This window comes from Podarcis melisellensis (assembly GCF_964234715.1).
Source record: "Podarcis melisellensis genome assembly, chromosome: 7".
NCBI classification, from domain to species: domain Eukaryota; kingdom Metazoa; phylum Chordata; class Lepidosauria; order Squamata; family Lacertidae; genus Podarcis; species Podarcis melisellensis.
In genome coordinates this window covers 59150645-59169992 of record NC_138539.1, presented here as the reverse complement: position 1 = coordinate 59169992, position 19348 = coordinate 59150645, and the positions used below count along the sequence as shown (strand labels likewise).

The following is a 19348-nucleotide window of genomic DNA, read 5'->3' as shown; positions in this document are numbered from 1 at the left end:
AATATACATTTTTCTTAAAGACATTTATTGAATACAAAACTTAGTTACACTCAGCCTTAATATAAAGGATCACATGCAAAGAAAGCAGTAAAAATGATAGACTGATCAGCTTACTAGTTGCCGACTAGTTTCAGAACATAGGTCTGTGACTTTTGACTCCTGAACAATACATTAGCAGAACTTATAATCAATACAGTAATGGAGGGGGCTAGTTACATTTCACATTATGACACATACTTGTTTGGCATTTATTGAGAGCTTTAAGTCATGATCATGTGTGCACATTAACAAAAAGTTTCATGAAACTTTTCATTAAATAAAACTTCATGAACGATTGTTTGCAAAACAGGTTTTAAATTTCAAAGCTTACACTGAATCAAAGCAGCAGGTGTCTATTAATACATTTAAACACCTATTCATTTATCAATACAGCCTAATTTTGGATACAGACACAGGAAACCTGTCCAGTGGATACCACAAAGATCATTCCTTACCATAAGGGAGCTTGATTTTATAGGGATTCTAGAACAGCTGAACACCAAAAATTGCTTATGAACTTAGCTCACATACCTTCAGAGAAGATTCTAATACTTATTGCAATTCTCAAAGTTGTTTTGGTTTTTCCTATGTATTTATTTCAGTATGTAGGCTCAATAGAACTCTTGGGAAATGTACTTCAAAGTGAAGGCTACACCTTTACCTGCCTCCCACTTGACATCAGTTATGTGTGGGGCTGGGCAAGTGGGCATAATTTGGAAGCAGTCCCCTGCTGGACCTAATTAGACCAACAGGATAGAGGTTTGTCACCCTTTGGTGTAGGGTATCATGTCAAGCCATTGGAACGAAATTAGCTGTAGTCCACTCTAGCAGGTTAAACACTGAAAAATATGAGTGCAATTATTCCCTTATAAGGCAAGAAACACCATCTTTTTAAATGCTAGTTAAACTTGTTTCCTAATTAATTTCAGCCTCATTCCTGAACACTGACACTGGTCATAAATCTTCTAAAACACACTGATTTTTTAAAAAACCCCGACAACCTGTTTTTAAGCATATATATACAAACAGAACGCTTTTAAAAGTACAAAAATAACAATTTGCAAGTTACTATGCTCTTCACAATTCTCAGATATCTTACACATGCAAGATAGTATAACATAATTTAGAGCATTCATGATCAGGACATGTGACTTCTTCCTGAATGAATGGTATGTATTCAAATTAAAAGTAATGCCCAATACTGCAGTATTTGACAGTCTTAGCATGTGTACATACAGATACAACAGTTTTCGTATCAACTGATTTTTAAAAAATTCTCTACATTACAATGCACTAAAACCTACAATAGCTATATTAAATCTGCTTGTACAAAGAAATTCCATGATGTACAAAGTAAAAGCAGGGAACATTGATGGCCATGCAAAAACCTAAGAACTGCATTAAATGCAATTTTTAAAAGTTAAAGTAATTTCCATTAACACTCAGAACATTAAGCCAGTAGAATCATCCCTGACTAAATACTATGTTATGCCCACCCAAAAGGGTGAAACAAAACAAAAATTAAAAAAAGGTTTTGCTGGTGTTTGTAAAATATTTAAATCCACGGGAACAAGTCTGCAGCATTCGTTTTCTTCCCATTAGATCATGAAATGAGCTAAAAAGAGAAGAGTTTGTGTACTTTTAATCTTTAGCCTACTTTGTAAATCCCACTTCCCACAAACACATTGCTAGGGCTGCCATTCTAACAGCTTGCTTGGAAGGAAGTTCCAGGGGAATTGATGGGACTTACTTCCAAGTAAATATGGCTAAGGATGGACTACAGGCCTTTAAGGGTACACTGTGAAATGTTAGATAAGGGGGACTATCTTAAAGTTACTTTAAATTCATTGAGTTGAAACTAAACATAATAAATGAGTAAACTTTCGGTGGAATTTCAGGAACTGAGATCTTCCTAGGTACCCAACATTTCCAAATTTAAAGAGCAGCTTTTAATATTTGGATCATCACATGATATTTCATTGATCAAGTATTTACCTCTTTCACAGTCTTTTTGATGAAGACTTTTCTGTCAGACAAGTCATAACTGGGATAGCTTTCATACACCTGTAACAACCAATTTAACACAAAGGTAAGTCAAATGGTACATTCCAAACATTCTCCCAATGACTAAGGGTCAAACTGGTTGTACCACAAACAGTATCTCATTAGTTTTTAAAATACATTAAGAGCAGGCATGAAAGGTAAGAATCTGGATTGGGACTACTGCATTTGGGGAGCCTGCTTTTTAAAGCCTCATTAAAATTGTTCCCTCCCCCAGTTTGCACCACAGAAGTCAAATATTCAAAGCATAGTTAACCATATCCTTTATATGTCATGTCTGACTCCACTCCACTTTTCCAACGTAACATAAAGACTTATACTTACTTGCAAATATTTCTATTCTCTAACCTGACTCTCACCATGCATGTAGAAGTGTCTAATACAGTGGTACTTCGGGTTACATACACTTCAGGTTATACACACTTCAGGTTACACACTCCGCTAACCCAGAAATAGTGCTTCAGGTTAAGAACTTTGCTTCAGAAAAAGAACAGAAATCGGGCTCCGGCGGCGCGGCAGCAGCAGGAGGCCCCCATTAGCTAAAGTGGTGCTTCAGGTTAAGAACAGTTTCAGGTTAAGAACACACCTTCAGAACAAATTAAGTACTTAACCTGAGGTACCACTGTATAACTTTTGCAATTTAAATGTGAGTACCAGAATGGAGAGATTGCTTGTTTATTAAATTGAAGCATCTCCCTTTACTTTTGATATTGCAAGGGAGGTATAAAAGGTAGATATAATATCCAAATAGACGCTTTTGTGTCAAAATTAGGACTGAGAAGACCCAGAGTCAGTTCTCTGATCCACCTTGAAGAACCCTTAGATCACTCACAGTTTTTCAGTCTAACCTTCACAGTTTTTTTTGCAAGGACAGAATAGGGATTGTTTATTGCCCTGCACTGAGCCCTTGGAGGCAAAGCAGGCTCTGAAGAAACTAGGGGGTGACATGGGACCTATGCTAGTTATCTTTCAGGGGTTAACCTAAATATGTTTTACTATGTTTTGTATAATTATACCATACTGAGATAATGGGATTATGACTGCCCCCTAGGAAAACAGACAGCATAAACTGAGTTCACTTGTTTCTTCCTGCACCAACAAGAAAGCATAATAATTTATGAAATGTGCATGCATTTTTACATTTGACTCTAAAGGTTTCTAACTGCAAACCAGTGATGGGGGGGAGACAAATCTTCACCGCTTCATCTTTCTTCAGATAATTAACAATGTGAAAGTAGCAATTAATGGATACCAACTGCAAATCAACATTAGGCAAGGTTGGCAGTTTCGTGTCTATATAAAATGCAGTACAGTGGTACCTCGGGTTAAGAACTTAATTCGTTCTGGAGGTCCGTTTTTAACCTGAAACTGTTCTTAACCTGAAGCACCACTTTAGCTAATGGGGTCTCCTGCTGCCGCTGTGCCACTGCCACGCGATTTCTGTTCTCATCCTGAAGCAAAGTTCTTAACCCGAGGTACCATTTCTGGGTTAGCGGAGTCTGTAACCTGAAGCGTCTGTAACCCGAGGTACCACTGTACAAGGAAAACTAACATGGCAAATGAGATCACTCCTCAGGTATCTCCAATTTACTCTCCCCAGACCACATCTTCCTCCAGTTTTTTTTGAATGTGTACTTGAAATGTTATAATGTCCCTTGCTTGCCTGGATCAATATATATGAGCAGAAACCTTTGAATTTTCTTTGGACAGACTGTACCCTATACTTTTGTACAAATATAAAATTACATCTATTGCACCATCCACCGCTGGCAAGTGGCCTCCAGAAGGTTCCCCACTCGGAATATGGCCCTTATGCTGAAAAAGGTTCCTCATTCCTGCTTTTAGGGCCACAGGGAGTTTTCCAAATTTCCCTAATTTGCAAAGGAAAACTTTCGAGAAAAACCCACATTAGTGCTGTAAACTGCAAGCAAAACAACGAAAGTGGAAAACTAATGTCATAAATCTGTACCTCTTTACAAATTTGTTTCATTGTAACTTCCTCTAGGTTTGCATTGGCCAGAAGCTTCTTCACTGTTTCTTTCAGCTCTTCATCTGTAGGTGGCTTTTTCAACTTTTTAATTAAAGGCTCATCATCCGAACTATCCTCTGACTCACTTTCTAAATGTAAAGATATTTTTCAATTAAATTGTGGATAATGATTTCTTTCCAATTGAACATTTTCACCTGGACCAAAAAACTGAATGACTTAGTTGTGTTCAAGCACTTTTGAACATGGGCTTTTCAAATGACAGCTGTCAAGACCAGCTAGCAAGCTTCTTTGGAAATGGAGAGAAGTTTCAAAAACTATTTATAGGATTGTGGTTTCCCTTATCTCTGCTCACATATCCCAGCATATCCCCTATTTGTTACCTTTGATGTCCCAACTCTACCTACCTACCACTAAGGGTCTCCTGCTCCCTTAAAACCATTGGCCATTTCACCATTGCTGCCACCTACCTCCTCCCTTGAGTCCCTACAAAGCCATGTTCCAGGGAGGTCACTAGATCAGTCACTTAGCTACTCTACTGAGTCCAGGCTTTCTATGACTAAGTGCATGCACACAAGGTATGAAGGGTGATGTATACTAACCTTAAAATCCACCCAGACCAGAACAGGCAGTTAAAACACACATATATTAGGAAACATAATACCTAAAAAAAGCAGCCGCTTAATATAGAACGCTCAGTTCTAATGCCCTATCTTAACAAAACTCTCTTCTCCTTAAAAGCCATGCTAACTCTAACCATTTCTTTCCTCTCATTTCGTCTCTTCAGCCACTCTTTTTAAACTGTTGTTCTCAACCGACGCTCTTCACCTGCCGCTTGCTCTCACTCCTCCCAACATTCTACCATAATGTCGTGCTGTCAAACATTCTTCCATTCACTTTTCTGTCTTTGTTACAAAGCATTCATCTTTATGCCCCCCCCCACTTTATGTAAGTATGTATAATTGTATTTGTATATACTCTTCTGTTCTTGTCCCTGTCTGCTTGCAGGACCCCAGAAAGATAGGTTCACCTTTTTTGGAATTGTTCTGATTCTTCTTGGTTGTGCTGCTATCTGCTTTCTTGACGTAAGCATTCTTTGTGCCCTTTTTGCTTTTCACAGCTGTCTTTTGCTTGGGTTTTTCTTTTTTGGATGACTTTTTAGGTGGCTGTGGTGTGATAAAGAAGAGAGCATCAAAGTCTATTACAATATAAACCACTCCTAACACTATGAAGCTTCTTGCTAAAGGATAGTTTATTGCTAGAAAGCACTCTTTGCAGCAAAGCCAAAATACACATGCAAGCTATTTGTAACTGCATTATTTCTCTCTAGGTCTAATAATGCCCCTGCATTTTAAGAGAACATGCCTTTCTGCTTTTGCAGGGATTCAAAAACTAACCTTGCATTATATAGTGAAGGTGGTGAACTGGCTAAGTTTGGCCTGCTAACCATTTTTTTGTCACCCCCCCCCAAAAGCCATCAGCAGATAGTGACAGTGTCCCATTGCTAGTATGCTGTCACTGTAAGGTTGCAATGGATGATGAAGGTGTGAGGCTGAAAGGCGTTAGCTAGTTCTGTTGAGAACTGTACCTTTGTTTGAGGTGAGCACCAAGCATTTTTGTCCCTAAAATAACAAGTAATTATGCGAAGAACAATGAACCTGTGGTACATTCCTATCCACACCTCTAGCAAACAAGTCTTTGTACTTTATCAGCATCTAGTCACTACTTTCAAGTTTAAGTCTGTTGATCACTAAGCAAATAACTTAAAAGTCAATAGGTCTATGGAATGAAAATATTTTTCTCTATAATCCTATCATCTCCAGCTCAATGCCCTTTAAGCAAATCAGAGAGCCTACTGTAGCTGGCCTTCAACATGGATAGTTTGCAAATAGGTCCTACCTCCTCTTCACTTTCTTTATCTTCTTCAGATGATTCTTCTTTCTCTTTCTTTTCATCTTCCTCACTACTGGATTCATCTGACAGGATCTCAGGACATTTAGTGCGCTTGCCTTTCCGTGCCGTTCCAGAGCTACTGCGTTCCTTTTTCCCACTTTTGTTAGGTGTTTTCTTGGATTTTGGCAATGGCTATTAAATATTGAAAATTGAGGCAATTCAAACAACAAAATAGGTTTAAAACTCTCTATCTATTTATTTATAAGACTCTATGGGGGATAAGTAATTGCCTAGACCTTAACCACCTTCAAAGTGTTATCCTTCACTATGGTCATTTTGAAAAGGTACCATGAGATTACAGTTTTCTTTTAGAATGAAGTTATAGACATTACATACATGTATTATTTAAGGATAATTATTCAATTGAAGGTATTTCCTCTATTTAAGATGGTCATACTGTGAGTTCCATTTCTTATGTAGCCAAAACAGTATCATACCTGTAGAAGATGGAGGAACTAGCAGATCTGGAGGGACTCCAAAGTTTGCATAAGTTAGAGTTGCCACAAAAGTTGTTGAGTTTTTTATTGGGGGGGGGGGTTAAATTTGTTTATTTATATACCATCCTTCATTTTAAGATCTTTAGTAGGGGAACATCCTCCCAAAATAGCCCAATGAGGGGGAATGGAATTGCACAACAGCACTTCCAATGTTTTCTTGCAGATTCCACTTATTATTTTAGCTATCAATCAGCAGCTTGAATATGGAAGACTGGCAAGTGCAATGTTGCCATTGAGTTTTTGTTTCCCATGACAGGAGCCATGTTTGATGCCAAATATATGGGTGATACCTTCCACAAATGTGGTTTCAGAGGAAAATTCTGGAAAGCAGTGACAAGCTCAGGAAGGATTTCACTCCCCATTTGAAGAGTCTTATTACAGCATTCCTGGCAGTGCTATAAATAAAGACATCTTTTTCTTTGTTTGTTTTCAGATGCCAGCCTCGCTGACTGGTGGTGTCTGTCTTTTCCAGAGAAGCAGAAACACAAAATTCAGAGACATCGCTTTTCCATTTTTAATAAATTGTTAGGTAATATTGCCTAATACTGTAAGGCAATGAGAACATAATTTGTTATTGAGCTTTTTACTCCAGGTTGAATGCCTCATTCTCAAAACTCGTGGAAGAAAACTTGTGTTTTCATATGCACCGTTCAATAGAAATTGCATATTTGTTTTTAAAAGGGCCTCAGCTGTAACAAATGTTTAATAGCTGCTAGGCATGGTCTCGTGCAATCAAAACCTAGTGATCTTGTAGTACTCCTTGTAAGGAGAATGCTACTGTTCATTTCCCCCTTGAGCTCTGCCTTTGTTCTATTTGATTGCCTTCTTCCATCTCTCTTATTTTCCACAAGAACAACATATAATATATAATAAAGAACCTAATAAGATGTTCACTAGTGGCTTAATAGAATTGCAGTCATGTTACTTACATCTTCAAGAGCATATATGAATCAAGCAAAGCATACACGCGATTTTTTTGGTGGGGAAGCCACACAAAACTCAACAACTGTTTGACATGGGACAGCAATAGCAACTCTACATAAAAAGCATGATCACCACAAAGATGATAAATGTGATTTAAATATAGCTTCATTATTATTTCTTGTCTTACCTTGCCTGAAGGTTTTGGATGCATTAAGAAGTTTAGGATTCTGGCTACCAGTTCACTATTAACTCCTGATCTTTCCAAATCAAGAACTTCACATATACTTTTCAGCATTGCATTTCTGTACCTAGAGAGAAATACCCTTTATTAAACATAGCTGATAAAAGTTGATCTTAATACACAGGAGCAAAGAGATAGTTTAGTTGACTACCTGCGCTTTCAAATATATCTTACAAGCATACAATTGATGAATTTATTATTTATACTCCACTTTTTGATTTTTTCAAAACTCAAGGCAACTCACAAAAATTAAACAAACCACAGAAATGCAATTGACATTTTGACAATATTTCTTCAATGATTGCATGTCCCGTCTTATAAAAACAGTACTTATAATAAAACTAGAAATACCAACCAGGCAGGTAGGAAATATTTTACAGCTAAGGACAGAATTCAAAGATAAGAGTTCAAAGGGTATAGGGATTCATTTATTTAAACACCTTCTCAAATTTTTGTCAGTAGAAAGAAGCCACAATATAGCTTTTATAGTTTACGCAAAGATCAATGGTGCAACAACTGAGAAACCTGTGCAGCCCTCAGGAATAAAATTCACCCTTCAGAAGTTACAGCCAACCCCTATTTACCAACATGATTATACCACCATTGTCTAGAAGAGTCTGCGTGATAATGGAAGGAAGGGCAGCTTCTATGGGTTGCCATCTTTACCACAAGTCAGCCTAAGTACACTGGTAGCAGCTTATGCCCTCTCCATAGAGGGAAGTGCTGGAAATTGCACTATAATGGAAACTGGAAATACCAAGTGCCAGGAGGAAAAAGACATTGCCACATGTGCAACCACAGATTCTGAATATCTTAAAACACATTACAAAATACAATATTCATTGTATACTATTTATAACTGCAAATTTATTTTGGATAAATTTAAGTTCTACAAAAGTACTGCACAAATATTAAGGTGGCAGAGAATTTTAAGTTTGAATTAAATGTTGGGGGCAAAATTTAGCCAAAGGTATGCACGTTTAAGTGCTTTTCATTTCAAGGGGGAAAATTAAGTATGTGTAACTCAACTATTAGAAAAATCACCAATATTTATGTGCTTAAATTTCACAAGACCATACCTCAAGTTTGTGCATGAAAATAGCAATATTTTATTGAACAAGATACTCACTTGTATCTTCAACTAAGTAGTTAATTAGAAACAATTCAGCACCAGTAAACCCATTCATTTTAGACATAAAATGTTCACATGTGTAATATAAAACTATCCTTCAGTTATGTTTATGGATATGGTTTGAAATAGAATACTTATACACTGAAGTTACTAACTGAAATGTGCAGGGATAGAAAACAGGGCTTGAAGCAGTTGCTCTGCTCAAGATTTAAAATGCATGTATTAACATAAATAATGAAACTTGATCATACTAAAAAGTTTTAAAATGTTACTTTTTCAACATCTCTTCCTTTTTCTTATATTGATCACTTCCTTTTTCAAATGGAAAGCCACTGAACTGGCCCACATTCTTCTTTAATGACGCAACCTAAAACAGAACACAATAACATGCATTTTAGAGCGGTATTTGCATTATACCAGGCAGGTCTTGATCCAAAGCAGTTCAACTAGGGCTTAGAACAAGTTTTCGTCAACAGAAAATTCAAGGGAAACAGGATGCAACATTTTCCAAAAACAATCTGAGTCTACCGTCAAATGTGTTGCTTCTCTGACTATTTGCAGCTGCAATGATCACCATTTTTCAGAAGAGTCTTCCAGTTACCTAGGCAACACTTTCCTATCTTTGAAGACGACAGTGCAGTACAGTAAGGAAAGAGAGGAAAGTGACCCTGCATTGTTGAGGCAGTTGTGATTATCTGACACATGGTAATTATGGAATCAATTCAAAGGTAAAGCTGGAAAGGGTGCTCAGCCAGATAGCACAATGAACATCAAGTTGCTGCTGAAGGAGCACTGCAAATTTGTAGCCTATAAACAAGGCTACAAGATTAGCACATAAACTTTTGCTCACCTTTGAATATAACTACCTAATTATGTATGAAATAAATAAGAGCAAATGTTAAAATAGCTCATATACCCTTATTTGATAAGGAATTTTTCAGGAAGAACCTCCCTCAATTTCTGTAAGACAGCAAGCTGCTACATGCTGCAAATTATCACATTCATGAGAAACAAAAGGTACACTATTATTATTTTTTTTAAAAAAAACACTAAGTAAAAATATTGGTAAGTTTGTATGGAATATGTTGTATAGAAGCTGTTTTCTATATAGACAGATTTGGATTCAATTGACAAATTATACAGGTAATTAAAGTATCTAAAAAGCAGTTCATAAAGCAATTTTGCTCTTCATAACCAAGATAAGCTTAAGCATTTTACAAATAAAAATGTTAGAATAGTAATAGACAAAGTATATTAGAAGGACTATTATTTCCTATGTATATAACCCTTTCTATGCATGAGCAGAACAAACTTGATTTCAACAAGTTCAATTTCTTCTCTCCCCCTGCATGACCTTAAAATCTGCTCCAGAGGGTTGGAGGACAACCCAGAGCAGATTTTAGGGAGGTGCAGGAGGGAAGGAAGCTCAAGTGTCCTTGTGGAAGCAGAAGCCCACATGTGCAGTGCTGGATAAAGCCCTTAGCGAAATAATTCTTCTTGTAGATTTTAATGTAGTCAAAATGGTATCATTAATGCCCAAGAGGGAGATTTCAGCAGGCTTGGAAAAACCAAGGTCTACATGCAAACATGTGTGTATGTGTGTGTGTGTGTGTGTGTGCACGCGCAAAAGCAGACTCCAAAACAACCCAGTAACCATAGAATGCTGACCACTGGGAGGTGTGGTGGTGGAAGAAGAATGCAAATCTGAGGGACAATAGAATGGAGTTTCCTGGAAAGTGATGTGGCTGCAACCCTGAACAGGAGCACTACACAATGCAGTATTTTGTTACAGGGCCACTTGTTTTAGCAGCAATTTCAAACAAAATAAGGATGGAATGTGAGAATCAAAAACAGGCTTAAGACCCTGAGCAAAGACAGGATTGTGCGAGTAACTTCTAGCACCAGCAGACTCTACATTTATCAATCTCAGGATTATTGAGAAAAAAATGAATATTCAAATAGGGGGTGGTGGACAAATTAAAGTATAAAGACTCCATTCCAAAGTCAACTGGATAAGATCCAAATGACTACATCTAGCTTTGTAAGGCAAAGAGGTATTTGGATTCACTTTATTTCCACAGTAACAACCACATGGCAAATTGTTTTTGAACAGATGGGAGCTTCAAATACCCTTTGTATAGGGTCAAAAGCTCAAAGAAAAAAGATAATATAATTAATAATTCCAGGAAGCACAAGTAAGGCCTGGAAATGTAGTTTTCACATACAAACAAGCTATTGGAAAGCCCACTCCACTGATTTAAATGGAATTTATTTACATTTTAGGACTTCAAAGAGTCTCAGCCTTCAGAAACAAGGCCATTTTATATTTCATGACATTTTCAAAACAAATTTGATAGTGTTTTCTAAGCTTACTGTGCCTGGTCTGTTGTATAGAAGTTTGTGCAGATTTCGAAGTTCATCTGTTTTCTTCTTGCTTAAAAAGTACTGTATTCTTTCAATTTCACAAAGTTTTTGTCCCTTTCCTGAAAGGGAAAATGTATTACATTTAACAACATTAATGCTTACTAATAGTTACTATTAATAGTTACTATTTAACAACATTTAATAGTTACTATTTAACAACATTAATGCTTACTAATAGTTACTAGATTACACTTATGAGGTGGTTATAATTATCAGTCATATATATTTAAATGATTGGTATTGTTGTATAATTTTTTGACAGGGGCTGTGGATATATATATATATATTTTAAAAATTGTATGGGTCCTCCTTAAGATTACCTAACATGCTTCTGCTTGAAAGGCAGTCAAGTGTTGAATTAAATTTAGACAATAATTTCAACATTTTGATATAATGGCTCCAATGCAACCCAATCAGATGGGAGGCATATAAATAATAAAATTGGTATTATTTTTAATTTTTTGGAATTATTTGGAACAAGATGAGTTCTAAGTACTTGCTACTTAAAAACATGTAAAGATAACTCATGTTCAATATACAGTATGCAAAAAATAACTTGCCTGGTGTAATTGTAAAAGGTTCTTTCTGTAATGAAGAAACTTGCATGGTCAATCTTTCTACTTTTTTCTTCTCTCTTTTTCCTTCAACAATGAGACTCTTTTCTGAAATAGACAATTATATATAAAATTTTGAAACACAGTTACCATATAGAAAAAACAGACCTATAGATCAAAAGTACATATTTAATATTCTAAGAAACATTCTGGGAACACCCAAAACTGTAGCAAATTAGGGTTGGACTACAGATCTGCCATGGAGATCTACAGATCTGCCACCACACCTGTGGCAATTTTCACTCTGAAACCGGGGCTTCCAAGCTGGAATATTTCTGAAGGTTCACTAAATGTTGTACTTATTTTACTTGTTAAAATAAATCTACAACAGCCCTTCTCTAGTCACGTAAGAAAACGCAACCTCCCCCAAGCGCTGTGAAGGATTGTAACTGAGAAGCGTTGTAATGGCAACTTATGAACAAGTGTTCAAGCTTGGCTCTGGAAAGGAGACTTTACATACACACCTGACTGACACTACTTCATTCCTCATTCTCCAACTAACAAGAAATATTTGCTAGTTCCCACAGAAAGTATATGTTAATAAAATACGTATTGACCTCAAAAAACTAGTCCCTCTATGAACAAACATGTCTACACAGATTCTAATTAAAATTGAGAAACTAGATAGGAATAGTATCAGCAAGCCACTCATCATACTTTTCAATCTGAACCCTGAAACAAAGGAAGTAACCACCAGAACTGGAATAATGCAAAACACAATGAGGAAGAGAAACAGCCCAGGTCACCTTTATTTATACACAGAACTATTTAAACTCTAATTATCTAAAGCTTACAATCCAGTAATATATACGTATAAAGACTGTAAAATGACTATCAAACCAGATTATTGATTTCCAAATACTAAACTCACCATTTTGCCTAATATACAAGTAAATAAACAAAACATGTAACCTAGGTGCGTTTAAAACCTTACTCACATGCAACATAAAGTTTATACAAACAGATGGCTGTTCCTATATAAAAATAAGAGCAAGGTGAAGAAGTGCTCATTCTCCATCACCTATACAAAACTGTCCACTTTATCCTACTTGTACTTCTTGGCTCTCCTACCTTTTTCTGAACCCCAAGCACATCTGTGCTCTCTGCAGAGCTGCCCATAACTTATTAATGCTCTAAATTACTAGAGAAAAAGCAACCCAAACACCTTCTCAGAAGGTTACAGTTTGATCTCAGTTAGAAGAGCTATCATTGTTTATTATCATTATTAAAAACTCAGTGTGCATATAATTTTACAGAATATTCAAAGATTGTTTTTAACTAATTTTCCATAAATGCATCCGTAAAAATGTTTCATCTCCAGTGCCATCTGATACTGGACATTGAGGGGAAAGTGCCTTTTCTTTCCAGCTGCAGCTCTTCACATCATGTTGGACTCCATTCTAGAGTGTTTTTGCTTGGATGGGGGCAAGGGACTACATCTGGAGAGCTTTCTAAAATGCCCTGCTGCGCATACAGGCTTTTTGATCTTGACCTAAATATTTAGCTTAGTGCAAGTTCTAGTGTTCCTTCACATTAGCGTTTTTCTACCTTTTTCCTCCTCCTCCTCGTCCTCCTCATCCTCTTCACTATCTTCAACTTTGTCCTCAGTTTCCGGTTCTCTTTCTTCTGTTTGTTCAGCAGGCAGTGAACCATCTTTTTCAGTTACAGATGACATGGTTGGTTCTTCTGCATGAAAACACAGGGGAAATATAATGTCAATATGATTTTGATATAAAATAACATTTGATCATGTGCCCTTCCATCATTCTTGCAACATAGAAAGGAATTCTCCTTAACAGCAAGTTCTCATATACCACATTATTAACAGTTGTGTGACTGTTTTACATACGTTTACATCAACTGACTTATGTATCAGATACAACATATGGCTAATAAATATGCCGCAAAGTAAAAGCTAGGGCTGAAGGACAAATGAAAAAACATTTACGGAAGTTGGGAGTAGCAACTGCTTCTTCTGAGAAGGAATTTTCCCCCATACAACTGATTATACATAACAGTGCTTAATCCTCTGCAATTTTACACAAATCTAGCTATAGCCTCCTTTGTTAAAAAGAAACTTTCTAAAAACTAGTTTTAATGACATAAAAATACAGGCAGCATCTGAAGAAGGAAAGAGTCAAGTTCCTGTGATCTGTATGGCTACTTATTCCTCATGGTCTTCGCATGCTTTAACACCCACACTTACTACCTGTAATCCAGTGAAATAGTTCTGGGGGCCAAGTTCAGAAGTATGCAAATATTGGACACTGACTAAAGCATGCAAGCTGAACATGTGCTTGCAAAATAAACTGCATACACTTTGCATAAATTATTTTGAGCTTTGGGTTTCAACACGGATTCCTAGTTATAAAGGTCCCAAGTGACTTAAACAGAACAAGGCATGTCTTTTTAACAAGATTTCACAAAAGGAAGGAGGTAAACAATCCAAACAACTTGGAAATCTGCTATCCTACACGATCACACATTATGTTAATAGTGTGTGGTGCTGGCATAATTTGATGCCCCATAAATAAGGTATGTAGTAGAATGACAACTGTCTTATGTTTCCATGCACCAACACTAACTTGGATCATATCCCCACTTCAACCAAAAATATTTGAAGCCCACCCAGAGGTCAAAACAAAACATGCAGCAGACTGTAACTGTACTGTTTTTCACCCCATTATGTGAAGTTTCTATTTAAACTTTTACATACACCTATAAAAAACCACCAGCAGACGGAAGCCACTTTATGCACCCGAACAGGTGGGCTCTAATCCATTCAAACTCATGATGGTTTTTCTAGGACTGCTGTACTTTCTTCTTCCTAAAACAAACCAAAGCAGTGACGTTTTTGGAATAAGGGTTGTTGTTGTTGGGGGAAGGTTTCCGTTGGCTTTTGCTTTAGCACGACAGAAACTCCCGAGCAAAACGGAACATTTTGAAAGAATCCCGCTGGCAAAACAAACATGACTCCATGCTCCAACCATCTCTTCCTTAAGCATTGATAAGCTCCGGGGTTTTCGGGACCGAGGCAGAAGAAGAGAGAGAAAGAGAGGTAGCCCTCATCCCTCCCCCTCCCCGTTCAATCTGCCCCTCACTATAAGTAAACGGTTAGGGCAATAATGTCAGCCGAGAGGACTCCGGCGGGAAACGCTGAAGAGACGTCAAGGCCGGGCGGAGGGAACAGAAATCCTGTCAGGCTCCGAGCAAGGAGGCTCCCTGCCGCCTTAACCGTTTCCACAGAGCGGGCTGCCCGCGGCAAACGTCGCTTCCTGGGCGTTCGAAACCGCCACCCAGGCCGTTAGGACCTCGCCTTCGACCGTTATCCCGGGAGCAACGGAACACCCACCTCGTCGCGAGACCGGCACCTCGGGGCACTTCTGAGAAAGTGTCAGCAGCAGCAGCAGCGATGGCGGACAGCCACGGTATTTCTTAAAAAAGAGAGAGAAAAAAGATAAAAGGAAAAAAACACACACCGCCCCTCAGGTAACAAGAGCAGCGGCTGGTAGAGACTTAAGGAGGGGGGCGGGACCAGACGTGAGGCTGTTGCTCACTCTTCCCCAGGAAAAAAAAAATAAAAATCAACAACGTTTCAAAATGGCGGGTTGTCAAAGGGGAAGAAGGAAGCGGGAAATCGCTGGCCAATCGGCGCTCGGGACGTCTGGCGTGTAAGGCGGGGTTTTGAGAAAGTGACGGGCAGAAAGGAAAGGCCTCGCGCCGCGAACTGGGTGAAAGGGAGGTTTTGTGTTGGGGTGGGGAAGCTCCACGGCGCATGCGTGCAACTGGGGGCGGAGGCGGTTCGGAAGTTGCCATGGTGGCGCCCTCGAGCATGCTTGCTGCTGTGGTTGGGGGGCCGGTCCTAATGGTTTTTTTTTTTTTAAAGTGGCCGCAAGACGAAAGCGCATTTGCAACTCCTGAAGGAGAAAGGGACCAGAGTGCAGCCCAATGAGAGCTCTGGTTCTTCTGCCAGCTCAGGCGCGCTAAGCATAGAGAGAAAACCCCGTGTCCATATTGCCACCGATCTGTAAAATCTACCAACAACAACAACCATTTATTATTTATACCCGGCCCATCTGGCTGGGTTTCCCCAGCCACTGGGTGGCTTCCAACAAAATATTTTAAAAATACATTAAATACTATGCTGCTCCTGCAGCCGCGTTCAGGATTGGAATCAATTATGTATTGTATTTCTTTTTAGATTTGTATACTGCTTTTTTACCAGAATCCCCAGTGTGACTCATAACATTAATAACATATTTCCGTTGAAAACCTTCCAGTTTCAATATTAAAAAACTACAATACAGTGGTACCTCAGGTTACATACACCTTAGGTTACAGACTCCGCTAACCCAGAAATAGTACCTCGGGTTAAGAACTTTGCTTCAGGATGAGAACAGAAATTGTGCTCTGGCAGCGCGGCAGCAGCAGGAGGCCCCACTAGCTAAAGTGGTTCTTCAGGTTAAAAACAGTTTCAGGTTAAGAACAGACCTCCGGAATGAATTAAGCACTTAACCCGAGGTACCACTGTAAATGGACTCTCGAGGAGAGATGGGAGCACAAGAGAGAAAACAGGGTAGAATAGATATAGTATATGGGTAAGTTATTGGGTGAATGAAAGGCAATGCACCTCTGTGCAATGTATGTCACTGAGTGTGTCTGATCTACTTGGGCACATGTGCTTTTGTTTACAGGTATCAAAATGATGCAGTCTTCAATATCCCTGCCTTCGAAAGTAAAATTAGATGGAAGATTCTACAATATGTACAGATGCATGAAATATCCTCAGCAGAATTGTAGGAAGTCTGTAAGAGGTACTGTGGGCTAGTGGTCATGTTAAAAACCATGTTAGTAATTCTTTGTAATATTTATTATTTAAATAATAAAACCTATGAAACTTGGCTACATTCACACTGTAGTGTGATACCTACTTTCTAGGATTAAGTCCCTCTGAACTACACACCTCTGAATAGGATTGTGCTGTTAGAAACAGTTATTATTTCCATTCATGGTGAATTATGTCTTACAGAGAACAACAGAGATACATTTCTCATTGTTGGAATAAATGTGTTTTGTTTCTGTTGACATCCACTAAGTTTATAGAAATGTAATTAAAAATAAATATTACTACTAACTATTGACGGATCAAGCACACACTAGCGAAAATTCCACTGACCTCCAGCTCCTCCTTCCAGTCCAAAGTGCAAAATACACATCAAGATGGGTATGTAAAAAACTAAACTGAAATGTGAAACTGAACTATTCCAGATAGAGGCTGCTGTTATCTTGAATGCCAGCATGCAACTCTGTAAATGGAGCTCTGCCTAAAGTAACAAGGGCAGTTGATAGTGATTAGGTACTGTGGAATAAAAAGCTAAGCTAATAATTATGTTATCACATCTTCAAAGACTGAGGAGTATTGTGATGAAACAAAAGTTTAAAATCACGATACAAAGACTTAATATATTGTTACATTGCTGGTTCACATAATAAGACACAAGTCTAGTTCAGTCATAGCTACAAAACATAAGAATGAGCCTGAACAATCTTTGTGTTCGCACACTCCCCCCTTGTCCCTTCCACATGTAAGGGGAAAATCTGGAAGCCTTTGCTTTGGAATTAACCACAGTTTTCCATTATGCCTAAACTTTGAGAACTGCTTTGTTCTAATGGTTCATTGACGAGCCAGGATATCAAATAATGGATTGCTGTTGCATCTAAAAACGTTAGAATGGTATTTATTTCATTGACTTTGATGGATCGGAAATGCTAACCTCTCTTCCAGGCTGGATTCATACAATGGCATCAGTCTTCATAGCATTTTGAAGTTAATTATGTATTTGTATGTTGTATGAATTAAACAAAAAAGTGGCTGGCTTCTTTTATGTTAAAGTTCCTGCAAGCTTTATGCTCTTAATTCTGGGAAAGCTGCCTGTAAAAAATATGTAAACATTTATTTGTAATCACCTGTGAATTGAGTAGAATAATATTCCTCTGTAAGTCTGGTTATATTTATAAACTATAGACAAAGAATATTTCAGATTTGTTTCTTTTATTTCAGAACAGATATAACTATGTTTTACAGGTCCATTCTATTTTTCTGTGCAGTTCTTATGAGTACCCATATATTAAATATTTGTTGGATATATATTAAATGCAGTGAGTACACAGGATTCCTTTCTTTTGAGGTTGAGCTTCCTTATTCCACACCCCAACACACAGTAGCTGTGGCAGTCCTTAAGAGACAGACTCTTTCTAACACTCTACTCCTGAAATGCAGAATGAATTTGCCTTTTGTAGGAAGAGGAGGAGGAGGAGGTGGTGCCTTCTGACACAAACTGCCTGTATCAATTGCTGCAAGCAGACCGTTACAGTTGTAAAACCCCTCTTCAGACTAGGCCAGTTGCTGGAGGAGCAATTGCACTATTCACTACCCAAACCAAATATATGTGGCAAAGAAATCCCAGTAATAGGTTGCCTAAGACTGCTGAGGTATGCAGATTCTGAACTGCAGCTCCTTTGGAAAATATAGAAGGGTGATAAGTTAGGGTGAAAGGGAGTATAGAAGGCAAACAAGAGTTAAAAAAGGACTATGTAGTTGCAGAAAGAGATTTTATGAGACGTTACCTGAAGCTGTCATTGGTTTCTTTATCTGCTGCATGGAAGAAATGGCTGCATTTCTGAAAGAAGAAGCAAGCTGTAACTAGTGAAAAGAAATCCTGGACTGCTTGCAACTCTATTAACTGCCAAAGCACAGGAGAAAGGTGAGATTCCCCTCTATGCATCTGGACAATGGTAAATATTAGGCTTTTTCCTATATATTGTCATTCATATTGTGGATTTAATCTTGTGTCTCCTGAACATTTCTGCCTGCAAGTTTCCTTCTGCAAACCATCAGCTTTATACTATTATGGCGAGGCATTGCTTTCATACTTGTGGTGATGAGATGTGTGTGTGTGTTAGTTCAACTCTGCATGTTGGGCATGATGCCTTCTAGAGGATCAGTTACTCTTTTACCACAGTTTTCTTGAAGCAGCTACACCCATTAACATAGCATTGCCAGTCTGCAAACACAGTAAAAACCTGTGGTTCAGTTGAAGTTAGTGAAAATTTGCCATTGAGTTAAAGAGAACCAGAAAGTTGTTCATGCAGCCCTAATCAGGACATCACGGATCTCCACAAGTTAAATACATTTTGGAACATTTTCCAGACCAAGCCATCTCCTTGCAAAATATTATCATACCCTAACATCTGACAAAGTAAATGCATACTGTACATTAGTCTTAAATCAAGTTTGTAATGGGGAAACAAATGACTTCTCTGGAGTGTAATGGCATGTAAGATAATAGTTTCCAAATTTATATTTTGTTGTAGCATGCAAAAATACATGTTCCCGTTTAGCTGTTTATTTTTGTTATGTAGTTCTTGGGTCACACATTTTCAGAATTGTGGAGAAGTTTTCATTTTCATCAGAAC

The 19348-nt window shown here is 37.9% G+C and overlaps 2 protein-coding genes across 3 annotated transcripts in view; one reads left to right on the top strand and one right to left on the bottom strand.

Annotated features, from left to right (window-relative positions):
* Positions 1–8: 8 nt before the first annotated feature.
* Positions 9–15368, bottom strand: DEK (DEK proto-oncogene). The gene is made up of 11 exons (XM_081919267.1): positions 15225–15368; positions 13421–13558; positions 11819–11920; positions 11208–11317; positions 9107–9201; positions 7649–7769; positions 5987–6172; positions 5118–5253; positions 4070–4218; positions 2035–2103; positions 9–1654 (listed from the first exon to the last, which is right to left on the bottom strand). The coding sequence occupies exons 2-11, from the start codon at positions 13545–13547 to the stop codon at positions 1643–1645; spliced, it is 1107 nt and encodes a 368-aa protein (XP_081775393.1). The 5' UTR covers positions 13548–13558; positions 15225–15368; the 3' UTR covers positions 9–1642.
* The window catches only part of RNF144B (ring finger protein 144B), an 80112-nt gene continuing 75983 nt past the window's right edge, over positions 15220–19348 (top strand). The window contains exons 1-3 of one of the 2 annotated variants that reach the window (XM_081919271.1): positions 15220–15361; positions 16567–16686; positions 18539–18636. Coding sequence is in view for 1 of the 2 variants with exons in the window: in XM_081919269.1 (XP_081775395.1) it covers positions 18652–18667 (16 nt within the window). In the remaining variant the exon portion in view is untranslated. Of the gene's footprint in view, positions 15362–16566; positions 16687–18538; positions 18668–19348 lie in introns of both variants that reach the window. The other variant, XM_081919269.1, reaches the window with a different exon arrangement.